The sequence below is a fragment of the Misgurnus anguillicaudatus genome, chromosome 12 (assembly GCF_027580225.2).
Source record: "Misgurnus anguillicaudatus chromosome 12, ASM2758022v2, whole genome shotgun sequence".
Classification (NCBI taxonomy): Eukaryota; Metazoa; Chordata; class Actinopteri; order Cypriniformes; family Cobitidae; genus Misgurnus; species Misgurnus anguillicaudatus.
Genome location: NC_073348.2, coordinates 25400637 through 25425385, shown reverse-complemented (window position 1 = coordinate 25425385; position 24749 = coordinate 25400637). Strand labels below are relative to the sequence as shown.

Here is a 24749-nt window from a genome sequence, read left to right as displayed (position 1 = left end):
CCCCCCCCCCCACACACACAGTATCTTTCACTCACTTGTTCCTGTTTATTGTTAATGATGATCAGATCTGCTCCTCTCTCTCTACAGTATGTTCTGCTCTCAGTCCAGCTCTTCCCCTCAGATGAAATTAAATAAATACTGAATCGATATTGAATCCATCCATCTGTAAACACAACCAGGCAGCCAGTTCAGCTGAATCTTTTTTTCCGACCATTGTAAACTATATAACTTATAGTGTGTTGTCTGTTGTATTTCTAGATTACCATTGAAACGTGTACGCAGCTCATTTTTCTCCTGATTCAATTGTTCACTTTGTTTAGTAATAATATTGTATTTGGCCATTAATTCGTCTCTCTCTTTTATGATGTTGGTATATTTGGTTAGTAGCTGGTCTCTCTCTTCTGTGATGCTGGTATATTTGGTTAGTAGCTGGTCTCTCTCTTTTGTGATGCTGGTATATTTGGTTAGTAGCTGGTCTCTCTCTTCTTTGATGTTGGTATATTTAGTTAGTTGCTGGTCTCTCTCTTCTGTTAGTTTTTTGTTGTGACATTGGTGATTGTTTGTATTGATGAGGACACACAGCACTATGACTGCAGCCAGTAGAAGAACACACAGCAACACCAAACACACTGTAACTGATCTGAATCTTCTCATCCTCACACGCTCACTTCCTAAAGATGAGGGACAACATAATTTTATCTTTTTTGTTTTGTTTTAGGCAAATTAATGAAAGTCATTACCTGTAGACTGAATTGGTTGTTGTTTGTTTGTATTGGAGTCTGTCTGTGTCCTGAAGTCATCTCCACTCTCATAGATGTCCATCATCATCTCCATTCTGTCCATTCCCTGAATCTCAGTATTGAGCACATTGTAATATATAACTTTAGATAGTTCAGACCCTTCACACTCAAACATAATGGATATGTGCTAAAGTTCTTCCTGTGTATTTCTCTGCTCTTTTCTGTCTTCTGTTTTTTACACTGATGAGAATGACGCAAGAAAACGGAACTGATCTGAGACCAATGTGTGAAGACCAAGATCTGATATGTGCAACTACTATTGTGTGACATGTATGTCTGTGCAGTTAGCATAAAGCCCGATGTAAACTGTGCGATATTAAATAGTCCTTTAGGATTGTTGCTTGCCGCACTGTGCGATCAAGATCGTAGTTTAGTCCATGTCACACTGTATGATCTCAGTTTCAATCAATGTCAGACTGTACGAGTTTAAAGACTTATCAGACACATGCAAACAAACGCCTCCGTAGTTTTACATCATCGATCGACAACGGCTGGGCAAACGCATGCTGAAATTAAGGCTAGCAAACGGAAACAACATCTAGCGTTCATTTTAATCATGACTCGTCTCGAGCATAAAAAGAAGAAAAAATAAAGGAGACAAGTACCTGGCATTTGTATTTCAAGCGCACTATCTCTCCAGGCTGCTTCATTTTTTTGCACACTGTTAGATTTCAGCCACGATTTAGCTGTCTAGGACAAATTTTTAAATCCTAAAAGATTCCTGGAATTCTAGGCACAACAATGCTTTGGATCGTTGTCCTGTTGCATCGTCCATCCTCTGTTAAGCTTCAGTTGGCGGACAGATGGTCTTAAGTTTTCATGCAAAATGTCTTGATAAACTTTGGAATTCATTTCTCCATCTATGACAGTAATCCGTCCAGGGCCTGAGGCAGCAAAGCAGCCCCAAACCATGATGCCCCCTCCACCATATTTCACAGATGGGATAAGGTTTTGATGTTTGTGTGCTGTGTTTTGTTTTCCACACATAGCGTTATGTGTTCTTTCCAAACAACTCAATTTTGGTTTCATCTGTCCACAGAATGTTTTGCCAGTAGTGCTGTGGAACATCCAGGTGCTCTTTTGCAAACTTTAAACGTGCTGCAATGTTTTTTTTTTTTTTTTTGGACAGCAGTGGCTTCCTCCGTGGTGTCCTCCCATGAAGTCCATTCTTGTTTAATGTTTTCCTTATTGTAGATTTGTCAACAAAAATGTTAGCATGTGCCAGAGATTTCTGTAAGTCTTTAGCTGACACTCTAGGATTCTTCTTCACCTCATTGAGGATGCTGCGCTGTGCTCTTGCAGTCATCTTTACAGGACACCACACCTAGGGAGTGTAGCAACAGTGCTGAACTTTCTCCATTTGTAGACGATCTGTCTTACCATGGACACATGGACCTCAAGGCTTTTAGATATACTTTTGTAGCCCTTTCCAGCTTTATGTAAGTCAACAATTCTTGATCGTAGGTCTTCTGAGAGCTCTCTTGTGCGAGGCATGGTTCACATCAGACAATGCTTCTTTAGAACAGCAAACTTAAAACTTGTGTGTGTTTTTTATTGGACAGGGCAGCTTTAATCAACACATCCAATCTCATCACATTGATTGGACCCCAGGTTGGCTGACTCCTGGCTCCAATTAGCTCTTGGAGAAGTCATTAGCCTAGGGTTTCACATACTTTTTCCACCCTGCACTATGAATGTTTACATGTTGTGTTCAATAAAAACATGAAAACATATAATGTTTGTGCGGTATTACACTCTAAAAAAACAAACGGTGCTATATAGCACCAAAACAATTGCTTTGGATCGTAACGATAGAAGAACCATTTTAGTGCCATATAGCACCGGTGAAGAACCAGTGAAGAGCCAGTGAAGCACCAGTGAAGCACCAGTGTAGAACCATATAGGGGCCATATAGCACCACATATGGTTCTACATAGCACTATATGGTTCTACACAGGTGCTTCACTGGTGCTTCACTGGTGCTTCACTGGTTCTTCACCGGTGCTATATGGCACTAAAAATGGTTCTTCTTTCGTTACGATCCAAAGCAACTGTTTTGGTGCTATATAGCACCGTTTGTTTTTTAGAGTGTAGTTTAAGCAGACTGTGTTTCTCTATTGTTGTGACTTAGATGAAGATCAGAACACATTTTATGACCAATTCATGAAGAAATCCAAGTAAGCTCAAAGGGTTCACATACTTTTTCTTTCAACTGTAATTTGATGCAAAGCAATACAAGACTTTCTCACCCCTAGTAAAAATTGAGATCTTAACACATGTAACAAATGTTTTACCTATGTTATCAATACAGTGGAACTTCCCTGTGTCTCAGAAAAATGATTTTGGTCAAAAATCTGAACAGAAATCATAACTTTTTGGAACAAATATGGATCAAGCTGTGGCAACATATTGGAAACACAGTTTTAATATAAATCTGACAATTTCTGTTAGTGAGACATATTGAGTGAGCACAATATCATAACCTCCCACAGAAGCACGCAACACATCCAGATACCCACGCTGTAATGCAGAAATGAAACAAATGCAAGAAAAAGATAGACACAAGTGGTAACACATGCTGGTCAAAACAGTAAATTTGATAAAATCACAGGCCAAGCATGCAACAAAAATAACTGAGGTGAACTTCTTTCTTTTATTCCTCAGAAAGCCAGTGTTTGAAGTCTGGTTACTTGAACCTATGTTGGTGACAACATCTCTGAGTGAAAGAAAGCTTAGTTTATATTGGGTTTTCTCTGTTGATAAATAAATGTTTAGGTTGGCACCTCGGTGAACACACAACTATACAGCTTTGACATCAGATGGCAGTGTGAAGTCTACCATAAGTCTGCCAGGAAACACTGAAGTGGCTACTGTCACATGCTTATCTCATGTGTCACTTAAATACTTGTAATATTTTGTCTGACACAGATCAACTTGAGATCCTAATACCTTGTTTGTTTCTGTGATCTCGATTCAAGAGATATATACAGGCAGATCAACATAGCATTTATGTCAGGAGATATTGTCAGTTATTGACAATTTGTCAGACAATTTTAAGTGTTGTCTCATGTACAGATACAGATCAGTCTCACTGCAGACTCTGGCCATTGGTTGAGATCAAACAAACAGATCAATGTTATAAAAACACCTCAGAGCCACAGCATCATTCTGCAAACAGTTTGCTTACAGTTAAACCTACAGATTAATCTTGAATAGTAAAAGTGTTTAAACTTTGATAATACCACATTTACAGTACAGTTAGACATCTTTTTGCTCAAACCTAACCAAAACTAGATGACTAATGTTTAATTGGAATACTTTTATTGGGAGTATTTGGAATCTTTTTTTTTTTGAGAAATAAAGAGTAAAAAGCAGGCAGAAAATAACAACAAATTGAAAATGTGATCAGATTCAAATAATTTGTCCATTTGAGCACCATAACATTGACATTTATAAAGCACTTATCAGTATTGTATAAAAAACTAGATGGAGGAAAATCATCAGAGATCTGTGCTGATAGAAGTTGGAGAAAAAAATGAAACATCTGTGGTCAATGTGTCAAATCTGAGATCATGTGACATCCAATAAGTACAAGAAAAGTTGCTTGTAAAGTGATGCACACGCACAAACAGATTATTTAGCAATATTTACAATGTTATATTGTTTTATTATTTGTGTAAACAATGATCTGATGTGACAGACATTAAAGTCATAATGGCCTTCAAATATAATATTGTCAGTTATAGACGATTTGTCAGACAATTTCCTATTAGATGGACGACCACATATTCCCGTCCCAAATTCATGTTATTGGATGATTTAGTCTTAATGTTTTGAAACGCCAAACACACGTGACATTGGTGATTGTTTGTATTGATCAGGACACACAGCACTATGACTGCACACTGTAACCGATCTGCACATTTTTATCCTCATACATTCACTTCCTGAAGATATGAGATTTATCTTATTTAATCATTCATTTTCATACTATTTTATTCCTTTTTCTTATAACTTTGTCAATAGCACTTGTGTTTGTTTTTCATTTTAAGAAACTGAAAGACCAGCAAAACCATCTGAGGTCAATGAGTAACATCTGAGATCATGTGAGATCTAACAAGTACCAGAAAAGTTAAGAGCTGCGTATAAAGTGATGCATGCTTTCATGCATGTGTCAGGATCAGTGGTGTTTCTGGCCTCAACCGTCAGATAACCATGATAATGTTCTCACGCAACAGCAACATTAACTCAACCAGTTGCATGAGTTTGACCAACAAACACATGTATTTTGTGCCAGTAGTTGCTTCTTTATGAAATAATACTGCAGCCTGCACTACAATGATCACAACATATCAGTTACTTCAAATGTTACTCACATTGATACAAAATGCAAACAAATTTAACATAAAGGATTATATTTATGTCATTTTATTTCTGTGTTGTGTGTAAATTCAGTGTTTGTGCATGTGTTAGACATACAGTATCCCTAACAACACACATACCTCTGGATGGTATTAACACGATTTACAAACTTCCATTGGCAAGATGCTCTGAGAGCGCTTTCTAATTGGGAATATGTCGCCTGGACATCGGCATCTGATCACATTTGCCCTGCGGCTGATGTTTGGATGATGCAAAGCAATAAATTTCAGCCACTCTTCCATGCAATTATTTAAACCATTATTTGTTTATTTACACTCCAGAATAATAATGTGCAATAATAACTAAAAACAACTACACCACTCGCAATAATTGTTGCAAATTTATTTTTTTTTATTCAAGATACGCTGCATTTGATATAACAGTAACAGATGATTTTGATTTTTTCAGACATAAATATAAATGACATACTGTAACTACAGTTCTTTCTGGTTCTCAAATCGGATTGGCTAAGAGCCCTTCCCAGACATGGAAATGTTTGCACTTATGTTTTTTAATGTGTGTCTTGTCAGTGAATCATCCACAGAAATGTTCACTCCCATTGGTACTTTATTGAAATGTGCACTCATGCTAATTTTCCCGGTTTAGCAAATGCCTTTTTATAAGTATATGTTTGACCTGGATTAAATATTGTCATCAGATTTTAGCTTGTGCAGATGGACTCTTGTTTGTTCACAATTTACTGACTAAACATGTATTTCACAACTTATTAAAACAATGTTTTCTCACAGATCCATTTAGAAGTATTAGTACAGGGGAAATCAGCCCATCCTAGTATGTGAGACACAACACAGTTCTCTTCTCTTTCACCATTGGGCTCTTTATATAGAACTTTGTCCCAGAAGCTGAAACAAAAATCATTATTAGATCTTCAGTGTTGTTTTCTGTGTGATATGATACTGACTGTGAGAATCATTTATTGGATTAAAATCAGTTCAATTAAGTGATTTCTTACTTAGAGTTCAGTGTGCTGTTATCAACCCATTTCCATCTGCCCTCCTCATCACTGTCAGACAAACCAATCCAGAATATGTCTGTATTAAAACGTTTCTTAACGAAATCCTTAGAAAAAAAACATCAATATGAAAAGGATTAACAACTGCATATAGCTGTACCAATACCCCCCCCCCCATACACACACACAATATATTTACTCACTTGTTCCTTTTTGTTGTTAATGATGATCAGATCTGCTCCTCTATCTATACAGTATCTTCTGCTGTCATTCCAGCTCTTCTTCTCAGAGGAAATGAAGTACAAACTGAACTTATAGTTAATCCATCCATCTGTTAACACAAACAGTTCAGCTGCTACAGTAAATCTTTACTCTGACCACACTTAACTTTACAACTTATAGGCCAGTGGTGTTTGAAAGATGTATTTACATTTTCATTTTTAAATATTTGTGTTTTTAGATGTAGTCAACATTACCATAAAGACCTGTCCACAGTCCATTTATCTTCTCATTCCATTGTTGACTTAGTTTGATATTATTACACTTGGCAATCAATTCATCTCTCTCTTCTGTGATGCTGGTATATTTGGTTATTAGTTGGTCTCTCTCTTCTGTGAAGTTTTTGTTTTGACACTGTTGATTGTTTGTATTGATGAGGACACACAGCACTATGACTGCAGTCAGTAGAAGAACACACAGCAGCACCAAACACACTGTAACTGATCTGGAACTTCTCATCCTCACAGTCTCACTTCCTGAAGATGACAGACGACAGAATTTTATACATTTTATTTGCTTTTTGTCTTTAGGCCAATAAATGAAAGTCATTACCTGTAGACAGAGATGGTTGTTGTTTGTTTGTATTATAGTCTGTATGGGTCCTGAAGTCATCTCCACTCTCATAGATGACCACCGTCGCCTCAATTCTGTCTGTTCCATGAATCTCAGTATTGAGCACATTGTGATAAATATCATCAGACATTGCAGCTCTTTTACACTCTTAACACAGTGAATATGTGCTAACGATAAAAGTTTTTCCTGTGTGTTTCTCTGTTCTTCCCTGTCTTCTGTTTATACACTGATGAGAATGACGCAAGGAAACGAAACTGATGTCAGAGCAAAGTGTGAAGACCAAGATCTGTTTACTCTGCAACTACTAGTGTGTGGCATGCAGTTAGCATAACATGCAAAAATAATGTTTTCATAAAGGTTTCTTAAGTTTTCTCTCATGTACAGATACAGATCAGTCTCACTGCAGACTCTGGCCATTGGGTGAGGTCAAACAAACAGATCAATGTTATAAAAACACCTCAGAGTCACAGTTAAACCTGCAGATTAATCTTGAATTTAAAAAAAGTGTTTTAATTTGATAAAACCATATTTACAGTACTGTTAATTTGTTTGCTTAAACCTAACCAAAACTATACGACTAATGTTTAATTGACATACTTTTATTGAGGGGTTTTTGAATCCTATAAATAGAGGAAAGAGCAGGCAGAAAATATCAGGGAATAAAGTGAAAATGTGATCAGATTCAAATAAATTGCCCATGTGAGCACCATAACATTGACACATCAAAACCACTTTTCAGTATTGTTAAAAAAGGACTAGATCAAGGAAATAGCGTCAGATTTCTGTGCTAATAGCAGTTGGAGAAAAAACAAAATGAAACATCTCTGGTCAATGTGTCGAATCTGAGATCATGTGACCCAACCCAAAATTGGGTTGGAGCAAAACTCTGCAGAGACACCGGCCCTGCAAGTGCAGGATTGGACCCCTTGTTCTATGACATCGTGAAGCACCTTTATTTTTCAGAGTGCACTTAGCTAAAGTGACAGTGCATTGTTAGGGTGTTTTCACACCTAGTTCGTTTGAGCCCTCCAAACGCTCTCAGAGCAGTTCAGGGTGTATATGTGAACAAACCACGTGATCTCAGACCCCCCTAAAAGGACCCAAAAGCGAACCGAACTCAGACCACTTCTGGAGGTGGTCTGAGTACGGTTCGCTTTTGGGTTCTTTTGTGGTTCGAATGCAACGGACGTAATAGTATTGAAGTCCCCAGTTCGTCAAAAAATGACGCGAAAGGTATACCCTCCGCGTAACATATTGACGCATGGTCAAGTGCGCCAAACACCGACGCCATGGGGGTGAGGATGGGTTGCTTTCACTTTGGCAATGACAAGCTGCACTGCTAATAAATTGATAACTTTTCCATTCGTAAGTAAGCAATAAGGTACGAGAGGCTGTGCTGTATCGTGAATAAGTAACGGCTGAAGAGCGTAGTTAGGCACGACGCGTCCTATATTATAAGTTCACCTTAGGGAACATAATAAAATAATACAAAAACACATCTCATGGCCCCTTTAATGCAAGTGTAAGATAATCACAAAGCTGTAAACTTAAAAAGCACATTACAACATAAGTTGTTAGATAAAACATCAAAGAACAAAGAACATTGCGCAAAGAACATCAAAATTCCTTTAAAATACATCTTGGTGTTGATGTCACAAAGATCTCCATTTATCTTTAAATCTTCCAAGTAAGTTTGTATAGTTGTAATGCTCAATTGTAAATCTTTTCTCGCAAATAAATTTAAATGCTGCATTACAAAAATAATCAGACCACACAGATAAATGATTAACAACACAGTTTTCATCTTCAACTCCTTGTGGCTGTGTTGCCTTCCAATAGCTGAAACAACAGTTCGTCATTAAGTGTGTGATATATTATATTATATGTTATAATCTTCAGTGCGTGACTGTAAGAATAATTTATTGGATAATAATCAGTTAGTGATTTCTTACCTTGTGGTCAGTGTGCTGCCATCAACCCATTTCCATCTGCCCTCCTCTTCACTGTCAGTCAAACCAATCCAGATGTTGTCTGTACCAGATATGTTGCTAATAAAATCCTAAAAAAACAAACAAACACACAATACATTTTAGTACCTATCAATTGCTTTATACGCATATTGTTATGCCATGACTCACTTGTTCCTCTTTGTTGTTAATGATGATCAGATCTGCTCCTCTCTCTCTACAGTATCTTCTGCTCTCAGTCCAGTTCTTCTGCTCAGATGAAATGTTGTATAAACTGAATTGATAGTATTTCCATTCACCTGTTACCACAACCAGTTCAGATGCTAAATATTTAGGCAGTTTTCATATTATCTACATAGCATACAGTATACTATTTATTGACTGCATTTTTAATCATATTTTTGTTGCTTTGTTGTTGTTTAAGATTACCATGAAGATGTGCCCACAGGTCATTTTTAGAAATACTACTGTACTTGGCTATTAACTGATCTCTCTCTTCTTTGAAGTCTTTGGTCTTGATGTTAAACTGTCGGTTGTTTATATTGATCAGGACACACAGCACTATGACTGCAGTCAGTAGAAGAACACACAGCAGCACCAAACACACTGTAACTGATCTGTAACGTTTCATCTTCAACCTCACAGTCTCGATGTCTGAAGATGACATATATAAAGATTATTGAGTTTATAAAGATTTTCTTGAAATTTAAGTGAAATTGTGTAGGTTTGTTGCAGAAATGAATTCAGTATCTGTACCTGTGTGTTGAGATGTTTGCTTTCTCGAGGTGTCTTCTTTTCCTCTGCAGGGATTGTGAATGTTGTTTATATTGTCTGTATTGGCATAGATATTCTTCTCTTCAGCATCTCTGTTAATCCTCTTCAACTCAGAAAAGTTCCTATCACCAAAAGTATTTTTTGCCATCTTCGAACTGTTGGAGTTAATATCACTGGACGTTGCTCTTGTGTGGTTTATGTTAAGATGTCCTGCACTGCTGTGAAGAGTTCTGCCTTTGAGCTTTTACTTACAGAAGATATTTTAACATTTGGTCAAGGGCACTTGATATCCGTTTGCTGATTTTTCTGATAAATAATTACTTCCTTATATAGTATTTTTCTTTAAACAACCAATCAGAAAGCAGAAGAATGAGGTGACAGCGTGTGAATGAGGTGTAACATCTGAGATCATGTGATATCTAAGTTTGGCGCTAGACTAACAAACACACACATATCCGGGATTTTCTTTGCTTTATAATGGCATTCATCAGGGATCAATGTTAAAGCTCAAAAAATTATATTTCTCCATCATTAAAGTAATCTTTTAATGTAAAACTAACTTTTTAGTGTCAATCTATATGTATTTTGGCCACCATCAATGCACTTTCTCTAAGTGTGAGCAGCTCAATGCTTCTGCGCTGCGCAGTCGGGGCAGCAGGGGGCGTTTGGTACGGTGTGTACCACCAAACATATTGAGACTGTGGAATCGTCGGTTTTTTGGCTCTTTTCAGAGTATATTGTCAAACCAATGTGGTTTAAACAACAGATGTGTGGCAAAGTTACTATGTTTTTAAAAAAACAGTCGTGCTTAGCTATAGTTTATCAAACTATGTTTTTGGACTGTGATTGGAAATCAGAGTACCCAGAGTAAACACAGAAAGGCTTTCCGACCCAGTCAAGGCTTATATGATAATTATTATTATTGTTATTTTAATAGGGTTAGGGTTATAGCTACCAAACATATGCCATTTTTATGAAGTAGGCCTAGTTGCTAGCCTGGGTTTCCCCATGCTGCCTTGCAGGCAAATGTATTCAGGCTGCAAGTCTAGCATGGAAACCATGGCCCTTTTTGCCCCTGAAATAGGGAAACAATCACAGAATGGGGAGGGGGCAGCAAGACGACGACGACGTCTATGCGACACACCGAAGCAGTTTTGTTATTTGTTATAACATGGCAACAGACGTGAAGTTACTTTTCAATGCAGCCTTAGATAGTGTTCTAAGTAGTTTTGAACGCAAGTTTATTCAAAAAAAGAGCAATTTTTGGCGTTAAACAATTCATCGTCTGCGATTGTGGTTGTCAAAATGACACTAAATTGTGTTGCTTTTCAATATACAGCTACCGGTTTAGTCGCATAGCTTTCAGCTGTGTGCACACGAACCAATAAAAGTCGTTTACGTTTGAATTGATGTTGCTCTACATACGTCATCTGGTATAATTGGAACGTTTGGCTATGAGCTACGTACAGACACATTTGATAGACATTCGTAGCGCCCAATAAACGGCTCAGGGCATTCGTAAACCCCGCCTCAAATATGAGAAAATGAGCATATGGTTCCCAGACCACGTCTCATTCTCTATGACAGTGGTTCTCAAACTGGGGTCCGGGGCCCCCAGGGGGGCCCCGAGATGGTGCCAGGGGGGGGCCCAATTTTATGGCATTTTATAAAATACATTAATTTATCATGATTTCTGTGTAATTAATCCTAAAAAAAATAAGGCTACTAACCAACAGCACTACTTTGTATAACTTAATATGTTTTGTTTAATTAAAATGTAAAATTTTAGAACAGTTTTTTGTCATAAATTTTCTTTGGGGGGGGCCGCGACGGAGTGCACCATACACAAGGGGGGCCGCACACGGAAAAAGTTTGAGAACCACTGCTCTATGAGACTGATCTGGTGTTAGCCAGGGTACCTAGTTGCGTCTTTATACACTAATACTGTTTACAACTATAGCCTGAACTGTAGTACTTGTTTTCTGTACTTCATACAGTATGTTACTTCTCAGACACACAAAACATAATTCAATCAAATAAAAAAAACACATTTATTAAAATATATCTTATATTGATTGACAGTAAATCACCAACAGAAATGTTCACTCCAATTGGCACTTTATTAAAATTGCACTTTCATGCTAATTTGCCCTGTTTTGTAAATCTGTCCCATTTCTTATAATAAGTATACGTTTGACTAAGATTACATATTGTCCTCAGATTTTGTGCAGATGGACTCTTGTGGTTTCACAGTTTATTGAATTAACACGTATTTCACAACTTATTCGAAAATGTTTTCTCACAGATCCATTTAAAAGTATTAGTGCAGGTGTAATCAGCCCATCCTAGTGAATAAGACACAGTGTTAGGAACTACACAACACGGGAATCCCAGAGCAGAGGGTTTTTTAATGAAGAACAATCAGTGGGTATGTATAATCAATAACAGTCAATGTCTTCATGTATAGTGTGTATGTGTATGTGTAAGTGCAAAAGTCTCAAAGTGGGAAACGCTGTAGGACATCCACTTGACAATAACTTGCTGAATTCCTCACAGGGCACAGAGAGGGAATCCTGAAGGGAGAGAGAGAGAGGTCAGAATCTTCAGCAGAGCGAGCGCTGGACAGCGCACGGCGGTAGTCAGGGAGCCGAGCAGAATTACGCGCAAGAGCGCACTGCGGCTGTCAGCGTCTTCAGCAGAATTACGCGCTATAGAGCGCACTGCGGCTGGACAGCGAACGGAGTAGATAATCGCTAAGAGTGTCCTCTGACCGGGAGTATCCGACTTGACAGATGTCACACCAATCGGGAAGACTGACAGCTGGGCAGGAAATCTAACGAGGCAAAGGCAGCAGAGAGCACGGTGAAAATAAACTTGAAAGAACTAAGACACAATCAGAACTAGACTCGACAAGAACTAGACAGAGCTAGCGGGCAGGAACACACAAAGACGAACTTGCAAAAAACAAAGGAAACGAGGGGAATTTAAATCAAACCGGATTTGACTATATTGAGACTCATGTGCGGGTCGCAGGTGAGAGAAGTCAGAGGTAATGATGTCACCCGGTGGAAGACGCGCACGTGTGGAGCTGTCAAAACAAAAACACAACACATAGAAAAACAAAGACAAAGCAGCCAATAAGACCGAAATCATAACAGGACTCCCCCCCCACGACCGCCACCGGGCGGTCCATGAGGAGGCTCACCCCGTCGCCGGCGGAGATCCTCTATCAGCCCAGGGTCCAGAATGTCCCGGGCCGGTACCCAACACCTCTCCTCCGGACCATATCCTTCCCAGTCTACGAGATATTGAAATCCCCTACCCCGGCGACGCACATCCAGTAAAGACTTCACTGAATACACAGGGGCACCATCTATAAGCTGAGGGGTGGGAGGGGTGGGGGCAGAGGGAACAGGATTAAGGTGGGAAAAATACACAGGCTTCAGTTTAGACACATGAAAAACTGGGTGAACCCGACCGAGTGCTGGAGGCAATCTGAGCCTGACCGTCACGGGATTAATGACCTTAACAATGCTGTATGGCCCAAGGAATCGTGGAGCCAGCTTGCGAGAAGGCTCACGGAGAGGTAAATCCTTGGTCGAAAGCCATACCTTCTGCCCACAGATAAAGCGGGGCGCGGTTCGACGGTGACGATCGGCCGCGGCTTTGGTTCGTCTGGAAACCTGACGTAATGTAAATCTAGCTTTTCTCCAGGTGCGTTTGCAACGACGGACAAAAGCAAGAGCAGACGGAACCACCGCATCAGGTTCTTGTGACGGGAATAACGGGGGCTGAAACCCCATGGACGCCTCAAAAGGGGACATGGTAAGGGAAGAAACAGGGAGAGAATTATGGGCGTATTCAACCCAGGGTAACTGTTGGCACCAGGAGCTCGGATATTGCGATGTCAGACAGCGGAGAGCTCTACCTAAATCTTGGTTAGCCCGTTCACATTGCCCGTTGGTCTGAGGATGATACCCTGAAGACAAGCTAGCTGTGGAGCCTATTTGTCTACAAAATTCCTGCCAGAAACGAGAAATAAACTGAGGACCCCTATCTGAAACAACGTCTGTGGGCAGACCATGTAAGCGAAAGACGTGTTCGATCATTACCTGGGCAGTTTCCTTGGCAGTGGGTAATTTGGGCAAAGGGACAAAATGAACCGCCTTGGAGAAGCGGTCCACAATGGTCAAAACAACAGTGTTTCCCTTAGAACTAGGCAAATTGGTTACAAAATCGATGGCGATATGTGACCAAGGACGAGAGGGGATGGGTAACGGTTTAAGCAGACCAATAGGGGCTTGATGAGAGGCCTTATTGCGGGCACAAACCTGACAGGCTAACACAAACTGTCCGACATCGGGACCCATAGAGGGCCACCAGAAACGCTGACGTACGGTAGCCAACGTTCTCCGAACCCCCGGATGGCAAACAAACTTGGACTCGTGACCCCACCGGATGACCTCAGAGCGAAGCGCATTCGGCACCCACAATCGACCCGCTGGGCACCCCTCTGGCACTTCCCCCTCCCGGCCGGCCCGTCTCACCCGTTGTTCTATTCCCCAGCGCAGGGCACCCACCACCCGCCCCTCAGGGAGGATGGTTTCGTCCCTATCAGAACCGGGACTTTCGAACAAACGAGAGAGAGCGTCGGGTTTGGTATTCTTTGAACCGGGCCGGTACGAGAGGGTGAAGTTAAATCTGTCAAAGAAGAGTGCCCAACGAGCCTGACGAGAAGATAACCTCCTGGCTGAACGGATGTATTCGAGATTCTTATGATCCGTCCAGACCAGGAAGGGCTCCGAGGTCCCCTCCAACCAGTGACGCCACTCACCCAAAGCCAGTCTGACCGCCAGCAGCTCCCGATTACCTATGTCATAATTTCGCTCTGCTGGGTTTAACCGATGGGAGAAAAAGGCACAGGGATGCACCTTGCCATCCTTAGCAGACCGCTGAGACAAAACGGCGCCTACCCCAACATCCGAAGCATCCACCTCCACAATAAATTGAGCAGCCGGATCTGGAATAGAGAGAACAGGAGCAGAGATAAACCGGGACTTTAAATTATCAAAGGCCTCCTGAGCACTAGAATTCCAGACAAACCTCTCCTTAGTGGAAGTGAGAGCAGTAAGAGGCTGAGCAACCTGACCATAATTTCTGATAAATCGCCGGTAAAAATTGGCGAAGCCCAGAAATCTTAATAAATCCTTACGGGACTCGGGGACTGGCCATTCGGCAACCGCTTTGATCTTGGCTGGGTCGGGACGGATCTCACCTGGGGCAACAACAAAACCCAAGAACGAAACTGACTTACGATGGAATTCGCACTTCTCCGCCTTAACAAACAACTTATTCTCTAACAACCGGCGTAGGACTCGGCGGACATGCTGAGTGTGTTCCTGCATAGAAGGGGAAAAGATGAGAATATCATCTATGTACACAAAGACAAACTTGTTAATCATGTCTCTCAGCACATCATTCACCAGAGTTTGGAAGACTGAGGGAGCGTTACAAAGCCCGAAAGGCAGAACGCAGTACTCAAAGTGTCCAGTAGGGGTATTAAATGCTGTCTTCCACTCATCTCCCTCTCTTATACGCACCAGATGATAGGCATTGCGTAGATCTAGTTTAGTAAAGACCTGCGCTCCCTGCAAAAGCTCAAACGCAGTAGACATTAAAGGAAGGGGGTACCTATTCTTAACAGTAATGTCATTTAATCCCCTATAGTCAATACAAGGACGCAGGGAGCCGTCCTTCTTTTCAACAAAGAAAAACCCCGCCCCTGCGGGCGAGGTGGAGGGACGGATGAGACCGGCACGCAGAGCATCATTAATATACTGGTCCATAGCCTCTCTCTCAGGACTCGACAAAGAATAAAGTCTACCTTTAGGCGGAGAAGTGCCGGGGAGGAGATCAATAGCGCAATCATATGGCCGGTGAGGAGGAAGGGAGGTGGCCCGGGCTTTACTAAACACCTGAGCGATATCCGCATACTCCGCCGGGACCCCGGTCAAATCGACCGCCGGAACCTGAGGAAGAGAAAGAACAGAACCAGAAACAGCAGAACCAAGACATGACACATGACAAGACTGAGACCAAGACAAGATAATACTATTCTGCCAATCAACGTGAGGGTTGTGTTGCGCTAACCATCCATGCCCCAAAATAATAGGAGATAGAGAAGCATGAAGGATATGCAACACAATCTCCTCACGATGATTACCAGACACAGAGAGACTCACAGGAGAAGTGCAGTGTGTAATCCGCGCCATCTGCTGCCCCTTAAGGGACCAGACATCCAAAGGGGATTGGAGAGGGACAACCGGGACATTCCAGGCGCGAACCAGCGCTTCATCAATGAAGTTGCCCTCCGCGCCAGAGTCGAGAAGGGCGGTGGACGGATGATCACGCCCAGCGAAGGACAACACGACGGGGAGTTGGGTACTGGAAACAGAGGAAAGTTTAGAGGAAGTGGCGCCCACCAGGACTCCCGTATTCACAGATGGGCAGCGGCCCTTTAACGGGCAGGTCTTAGCAAAATGTCCGGATCTCCCGCAATACAAACACAGGGCCTTCTGCAAGCGTCTCTCTCTCTCTCTCTGTGGCAGGCGCATGCGCCCCAGCTGCATGGACTCAGGCACGGCAGAGGGTAAAGATGATGAAGAGGGAGAAGTGGTGGTCTTGTCCGAAAACGCTCGCTGGCGAATGGAGCGTCGCTGATCGCGAAGCAATCTCCGGGCTTCGATCCGAAGAGCGAGGTCAATGATGGCATCAAGTGAGGGAGGAAGATCATGGACAGCGATCTCGTCCTGGAGCTCATCTGACAACCCCTCGACAAACTGCGCTCGGAGAGCCGCTTCATTCCATTGGCAGGTAGCCGCTAGGGTCTTAAACTCAATGGCGTACTCAGTGATAGTGTGTCTTCCCTGAACCAGATGTGCCAACTGAGCCGCAGCGGCGTCCCCACGCACCGAACGGTCGAAGAGCTTCTCCATCTCCTCACGAAACTCATGAAACGACCGACAGCAAGGATCGCGGGCATCCCACACGGCCGTAGCCCACTCGCGTGCCTTGCCAATCAGAAGGGTGATCACAAACGCAACCCGGGTGATCTCTGAGAAATAGCGGCGGGGCTGGAGGGCAAAAACCAAAGAACATTGAGTGAGAAAAGCCAGACAGGAGGTAGGATTACCATCGTATGGAGGTGGGGCTGAAACATAAGGCTCCGTCTGTGATGGCAGGCTGAGTTGGGTGGCATCGGCACTGAGCTGGTCCAAACGTGAGGAAAGACCCGACAAACGGGCAGATAAGTCCTCAACCTCCGCGGGATCCATTCAGGCAAGTTCGTCCTGTTAGGAACTACACAACACGGGAATCCCAGAGCAGAGGGTTTTTTAATGAAGAACAATCAGTGGGTATGTATAATCAATAACAGTCAATGTCTTCATGTATAGTGTGTATGTGTATGTGTAAGTGCAAAAGTCTCAAAGTGGGAAACGCTGTAGGACATCCACTTGACAATAACTTGCTGAATTCCTCACAGGGCACAGAGAGGGAATCCTGAAGGGAGAGAGAGAGAGGTCAGAATCTTCAGCAGAGCGAGCGCTGGACAGCGCACGGCGGTAGTCAGGGAGCCGAGCAGAATTACGCGCAAGAGCGCACTGCGGCTGTCAGCGTCTTCAGCAGAATTACGCGCTATAGAGCGCACTGCGGCTGGACAGCGAACGGAGTAGATAATCGCTAAGAGTGTCCTCTGACCGGGAGTATCCGACTTGACAGATGTCACACCAATCGGGAAGACTGACAGCTGGGCAGGAAATCTAACGAGGCAAAGGCAGCAGAGAGCACGGTGAAAATAAACTTGAAAGAACTAAGACACAATCAGAACTAGACTCGACAAGAACTAGACAGAGCTAGCGGGCAGGAACACACAAAGACGAACTTGCAAAAAACAAAGGAAACGAGGGGAATTTAAATCAAACCGGATTGGACAATAATGAGAATCAGGTGCGGGTCGCAGGTGAGAGAAGTCAGAGGTAATGATGTCACCCGGTGGAAGACGCGCACGTGTGGAGCTGTCAAAACAAAAACACAACACATAGAAAAACAAAGACAAAGCAGCCAATAAGACCGAAATCATAACACACAGCACAGTTCTCTCTTGTACCGCCATTGGGCTCAGCTTTGGTAGATAAAGTGTCCCAGAAGCTGAAACAACAAATCATTATTAGATCTTCAGTGTTGTTTTCTGTGTGATATGATACTGTGATAATCATTTATTGGATAATAATCAGTTAAATTTCGTGATTTCTCACCTAGAGTTCGGTGTGCTGCCATCAACCCATTTCCATGTGCCCTCCTCATCAATGTCAGTCAAACCAATCCAGATGTTTCCTTTAATATTCTTATAGAAATCCTGAGAAGAAAAACATCAATAAGAAAAGAATAAACAATTGCATATACTTGTACTAATACCCCCCCCCCCCCACACACACACACAGACACTATTTCACTCACTTGTTCCTCTTTGTTGTTAATGATGATCAGATCTGCTCCTCTCTTTATACAGTATCTTCTGCTCTCAGTCCAGCTCTTCTGCTCAGATGAAATGAAGTACAAAACTAGGAACAAGGAACTTTATCTTCTCAAATCATTCATTTATATACTATTTTATTCCTTTTTCTTATTACGTTTATATGTCAATAACATGTACTCCAGTACATGTTTCAGCCGGCTGCATTTTCAGCTCTTTTGGTGTTTGTTTTCCATTTTAACACACTGAAAGAGCAGCAAAGCCATCTGATATAAATGTGTAACATGAGATCATGTGACATCTAACAAGTACGAGAAAAGTTTAGAGCTGCTTGTAAGGTGATGCACGCTTTCATGCCTGTATCAGGATCAGTGGTGTTTCTGGCCTCTGAGTTGACCAACTGTCAGATAAACATCATAATGTCCTCATGCAACAGCAACATTAACTCAACCAACCAGTGATATGAGTTTAAGCTAGAACAACAATAGTTGCTTTTTAATACAACAATACTGTATAAACTACAGCCTGCATAACAATACAGTATGAATTACTTCATATGTTACTCACATTAATTTTCAAATGTATACATTTTTAAAATGTAAGACATACGCTACATTGGATATAACAGTAACAAATGATTTAGATATTTGTCACACATAAATGACATTTTCTGTTAATATGTATTTTATATATATGTTGGGGCAGCAGGGGGCGTTTGGTTTGGTATGCCATGTACCGCCAAACATATCAAGACTGTTGTATCTTGGGTTTTTGGCTCGGTTCAGAGTATATTGTCAAACCAATGTGGTTTAAATGATGGATGTGTGTCAAAGTGCTTTATTTTATTTAGTTTATCCAACTATGTATCGTACTATGGTGGTTCAGCAGCGATTTACATTGTTGCAGGAAACACACCCCTGTATGTTTAGGGCTGTGGGAGGAAATCGCAGTACCCAGAGTAAACCCACATTGACACAGGGAGAACATGCAGACTCAACACAGAAAGGCTTCCCGACCCAGTCAAGGCAACACAGAAATGTTCACTCCAATTGGCACTTTATTAAAATTGCACTTTCATGCTAATTTTCCCTGTTTTGTAAATCTGTCCCATTTCCTTCTAATAAGTATACGTTTGACTTAGATTACATATTGTCATCAAATTTTAGATTGTGCAGATGGACTCTTGTGTGTTCACAGTTTATTGAATTAACATGTATTTCACATCTTATTAGAAAATGTTTTCTCACAGATCCATTTAAAAGTACGAGTACAGTTGTAATCAGCCCATCCTGGTGCATAAGACACAACACAGTTCTCTCTTCTATCACCATTGGGCTCATTAGCTCTGTCCCAGAAGCTGAAACAAAAATCATCATTAGATCTTCAGTGTTGTTTTCTGTGTGATATGATACTGACTGTGACAATCATTTATTGGATAATAATTAGTTAAATTTAGTGATTTCTCACCTAGTGGTCAGTGTGCTGCCATCAACCCATTTCCATCTGCCCTCCTCATCACTGTCAGACAAACCAATCCAGATGCTGTCTGTTTCAGATCTATTCTTAAAGAAATCCTGAGAAGAGAAACATCAATAAGAAAAAAAATAAACAACTGCACATATTTTTACTAATACCCCCCCCCCCCCCACACACACACACAGACAAATATTTCACTCACTTGTTCCTCTTTGTTGTTAATGATGATCAGATCTGCTCCTCTCTCTATACAGTATCTTCTGCTCTCAGTCCAGCTCTTCTTCTCAGTTGAAATGAAGTACAAACTGGACTGATAGTAAATCCATCCATCTGTAAACACAACCAGGCAGGCAGTGTAGCTGCTACAGTAAATCTTAACTCTGACCACACTTAACTTTACAACGTGTAGGCCAGTGGTGTTTAAAAGATTTATTTAAATGTTCAATTTTAAAAATTAGTGTTGTAGTCAAACTTACCACAACGACCAGTCAACAGTCCATTTATCTTCTGATTCCATTGTTCACCTAGTTTAGTGATATTATTGTACTTGGACATTAATTCATCTCTCTCTTCTGTGATCTTGGTATATTTGGTTAGTAGCTGGTCTCTCTCTTCTGTGATGTTGGTATTTTTGGTTAATAGCTGGTCTCTCTCTTCAGTTAGTTTTTTGTTCTTGATGTTAAACTGTTGATTGTTTATATTGATCACGACACACAGCACTATGACTGCAGTCAGTAGAAGAACACACAGCAGCACCAAACACACTATAACTGATCTGTTACTTCTCTTCCTCACATGCTCACTTCCTGAAGATGACAGACGACAGAATTTTGTAAAAAATAAAGTGTCTTTAGGCCGATAAATCAAAGTCATTACCTGTAGACTGAAGTGGTTGTTGTCTGTTTGTATTGGAGTCTGTCTGTGTTCGTAAGTCATCTCCACTTTCATAGATGTCCACCATCATCTCCATTCTGTCTGTTCCATGAATCTCAGTATTGAGCACATTGTGATAAATATCATCAGACATTGCAGCTCTTCTACACTCTTCCTGTGTATTTCTTTGTTCTTCTCTGTCTTCTGCTTTTACACTGATGATAATGACTCAAGGAAACGGAACTGATCTGAGACCAATGTGTGAAGACCAAGATCTGTTATGCGCAACTACTATTGTGTAACGTGTATCTCTGTGCAGTTAGCATAACGTGAAATTACAAAAATAATGTTTTCTTAAAGTTTTTCTTAAGTTTTCTCTCATGTACAGATACAGATACAGATCAGTCTCACTGCAGACTCTGGCCATTGGTTGAGGTCAAACAAACAGATCAATGTTATAAAAGCACTTCATAGTCAAAGGGTCATTCTGCAAACAGTTTGCTTACAGTTAAACCTGAAGATTAATCTTGAATAGTAAAAGTGTTTTAATTTAATAATACCATATTTAGAGTACAGTTAGACATCTTTTTGCTCAAACCTAACCACAAGTATATGACTAATGTTTAATTGGCATACTTTTTAGAGAAATAAAGTAAAGAGCAGGCAGAAAATAACAGGGAATAAAGTGAAAATGAGATCAGATTCAAATAAATTGCCCATGTGAGCACCATATCGTTGACATTTCAAAGGCACTTATCAGTATTGTAAAAAAAAACTAGATCAAAGAAATAGTGTCAGAGTTCTGTGCTAATAGCAGTTGGAGAAAAAAAATGAAACATTTGTGGTCAATGTGTGAAATCTGAGATCATGGAAACCCCACAAGTACCAGAGAAGTTGCTAGTAAAGTGATGCACACGCACAAACAGGTTATCAGCAATTCAATAATATTTACATTTATTATATTGTTTTATTATTTATGTAAACAGTTTTTTGTGTAATTTATATATGTGTGTAGGAATTGGTATGTATGTGTCATGAAGGCTCTGCTGCAGACACATGACGTGATCTGAAGTGGCAGACATTAAATCTGACTCATAATGTTCTTAAAATAGCGACACCAACACAAAGTTTCAGTTCAACACTGGCTCAACCAATGGGATTTCATCTTTCATTGTAACACTCAGTTAAAGTGACAGTGCATTATTACTGACCAGGCCATACATAGAATAGAAACACATTCATTTGCTCAATGACTTCATTATTAAGAATATAAGCAAAAGATAAATTGAAGCAATTTATATCAGTATGTTTCTAAATACAAATATCACTTTTGCACAGATCTATTTTTATATCAATTTATTTTAAAAAGGGTAAATCAGATAAAATTACAAGAATTATGAATTTTAAATAATTATGTGATATTACAGCACATATTTAGCTCTCTGTGGTCGAACGAGACGCATACTCTTTATTTTTCAATCACTTCACAAAGAGACTGAGATTACTCTGCTGATTTTGACATACAGATATGATTTATATATCATTTAAAATTTTTGTGTCCACTCCTAATAAAAACAGAATGTTGTGCTTTTCGCAAAATTAAGAAAATTTTGTTGTTCCTTTATAAAATAATACTGTATAAACTACAGTCTGAACTAAAAAGATTACAACATACCAGTTACTATACAGTAGGTTACTTACATTGATCCGCGACTTCAAACACACACAAGTAAAAACAATCGCATTGAAATTCACTGAAAAGCTTCATTTATTAGAATACATTCAGTGAAACAAAAAGTTAATTTGCGTCACAATATAGAAATAATTAAACAGAAGTTTTTGCTATAGTAGATATTACACATGACTATGGGCCAGATTTACTAAACGGGCGAATTAATATAAAAGCGCAGGTTATTTACTAAAAAGGCACAAATTATGCTGCATTTACACCAACCGCGGTAGAGGCGTGAAGCGCGAGTGATTTCAAGGTTAAGTCAATGTGAAGGCGCGTTGACGCACGTCAGGAGGTTGTGCGTTTCTGCCTCTTTCGCGCGTGTAGCTCGTGCGAAAGGCGCGAATTGAGCGTTGTGCACGGTACGCGTGAATGTGCTTTTTGTGCATTTTGCGGTTCACGCGAATTTGCGGCTAACGCCCGAGTTGAAAAATTTGAAGTTTGGCGGAATTTCGCTTCGCGTTAACCAATCAGGAGCCTGCTTGCTGCTGTGGTGGCAGCCCCGCCCGGACTCACTCATTCAACCAACGCTTGTTATTGTCCATAAGCAGTCACCAGTAGCTATACGACACAAGTTCTTATTTCTATAGATGAGACAGGAATAAAAAGGACCTCGCTGGTAAGCTGTAATACACATTTCACTTTTGAGTCACGTGACGTTTATCGACCCACGCTGTCTAGTAGGTTACCACATACAAACCGGTAACTCTCTCGATAAATGCACAATCAACATCAGTCATCTTGCAAAGAGACAACCGCATAGCACTAGCCCCTCCCACAAGAAGCGGAGTTTGCCTCAGACGCGCGTCAAATGCTTGCTTTTTCCGCGCGTCTACTCCGTTCTACACGTGCGAATGCATTTAAAGTGTTCAAGCGGCAAACTAGGCGCGGTAGACGCGATTTTGACGCCCAAAACACGGTTGGTGTAAACTCAGCATTATACACATAATGACCAATGCAATCTACTAAGAGCAGCGAAAATTAGTGCAGGGTCGCAAAAAAGCAGAGCTGATGATGAGTTCATCACCACAGATATCGCGGCTCAATATGCGGGATGTGAAATCCTAGCTAACGAAGCCATAGTATACTGAAAAGACAAAAAAATGAAGGTTTTGAAACGTCTGGTATTGTGTGACTTCTCCTAGTGACTCCTCTTTTATCTCCTCCAGCAAATTAAAAAAATAACATGGCTTGGCAAACAATATTTTTGAGTCATATGTTCCTCTGGCATTTCAAATAAACTGTTACATGTTAAAAAATACTCTGTCTTGTACCATGTGCTCTCGGATGTCTATGATACCTCCTCTTATCAGCAGCAATTTCAGCCATTTCAAGCCCAAAATGATTTAAGATGTTTTATCAGTGTTAAATAATGGCGCAAACTCCAGTCATATCACATGCCCTTAGTAATTAAGGTGAGTGAATTATTTAAATAATATCCTCCTATAAATTTTGCATCTGAATGAGGAACTTCTAGGAAATGCATATGCAATAAGGTCAGTCGCAAAAATAACTAGACCATTACTTTTCATGCAAATTATCGACTGCGTGTAAACGCTAACATGATGGCGCAAGCTGTTACTAAATCTGGCCCCTAATATTTTATTATTTCTTATCTGCTCAGGTACTGTAGATTGAATCTAAATTGACTTAAAGGTTCTTGTGCTCATGCGTAAAAGCTCTCGTGTGTTAACAGATTACTGAATTAACATGTATTTCATTTAACAACTTATTTTAAAATGTTCTTTTCACAGATGTATTTATAAGCATCATTGCAGGAGTAATCAGCCCAGAGTGACCAATGTTTTAGAGCACAGTTCTCTGTTCTACCACTATTGGGTTCTCCAGCATGCCAGAAGCTAAAAACAACAGATCATCATTAAATCTTCTGTGTTGTTTTCTGTGTATATGATACTGACTGTGAGAATAATTTATTGGATAATAATCAGTTACATTTAGTGATTTCTTACCTAGTGGTCAGTGTGCTGCCATTAACCCATTTCCATCTGCCCTCCTCATCACTGTAAGACAAACCAATCCAGGTGTATTCTGTACCAGACTGAATTTTCTGAATTAAATCCTAAGAAAAAAACAATTAAACAACGGCATACTTTTACTAACACCCCCCCCCCCCCCCACACACACACACACACACATCTTTCACTCACTTGTTCCTCTTTGTTGTTAATGATGATCAGATCTGCTCCTCTTTCTATACAGTATCTTCTGCTCTTACTCCAGCTCTTCTGCTCAGATGAAATGAAGTACAAACTGGATTTATAGTAAATCCATCCATCTGTAAACACAAACAGTTCAGCTGAATCTTTATTTCGACCACATTGAACTA

At 40.6% G+C, this 24749-nt stretch overlaps 4 protein-coding genes across 9 annotated transcripts in view; 1 reads left to right on the top strand and 3 right to left on the bottom strand.

Annotated features, from left to right (window-relative positions):
* The window catches only part of cadm2a (cell adhesion molecule 2a), a 670454-nt gene that overhangs the window by 365206 nt on the left and 280499 nt on the right, over window positions 1-24749 (top strand). The window lies entirely within an intron of this gene.
* On the bottom strand, window positions 5223-7360 carry LOC141369056 (uncharacterized). The gene is made up of 5 exons (XM_073874224.1): window positions 7027-7360; window positions 6672-6950; window positions 6399-6526; window positions 6196-6302; window positions 5223-6085 (listed from the first exon to the last, which is right to left on the bottom strand). The coding sequence occupies exons 1-5, from the start codon at window positions 7175-7177 to the stop codon at window positions 5950-5952; spliced, it is 801 nt and encodes a 266-aa protein (XP_073730325.1). The 5' UTR covers window positions 7178-7360; the 3' UTR covers window positions 5223-5949.
* LOC129447013 (uncharacterized) lies at window positions 7370-12145 on the bottom strand. 2 transcript variants are annotated; one of them, XR_012372588.1, is made up of 4 exons: window positions 9771-12145; window positions 9444-9668; window positions 9000-9313; window positions 7370-8886 (listed from the first exon to the last, which is right to left on the bottom strand). XR_012372588.1 is itself a non-coding variant. In XM_073874225.1 (3 exons), exons 1-3 carry the CDS (start codon window positions 9934-9936, stop codon window positions 9156-9158), a joined length of 549 nt encoding a protein of 182 aa, XP_073730326.1. In that variant the 5' UTR covers window positions 9937-12145; the 3' UTR covers window positions 7370-9155. The 2 variants fall into 2 exon arrangements, 1 of the variants encoding a protein (XP_073730326.1); XM_073874225.1 differs by having other exon boundaries at window positions 7370-9313.
* Window positions 18198-21094, bottom strand: LOC141349207 (uncharacterized). The gene is made up of 5 exons (XM_073874223.1): window positions 20674-21094; window positions 20274-20603; window positions 20000-20127; window positions 19789-19895; window positions 18198-19678 (listed from the first exon to the last, which is right to left on the bottom strand). The coding sequence occupies exons 1-5, from the start codon at window positions 20822-20824 to the stop codon at window positions 19540-19542; spliced, it is 855 nt and encodes a 284-aa protein (XP_073730324.1). The 5' UTR covers window positions 20825-21094; the 3' UTR covers window positions 18198-19539.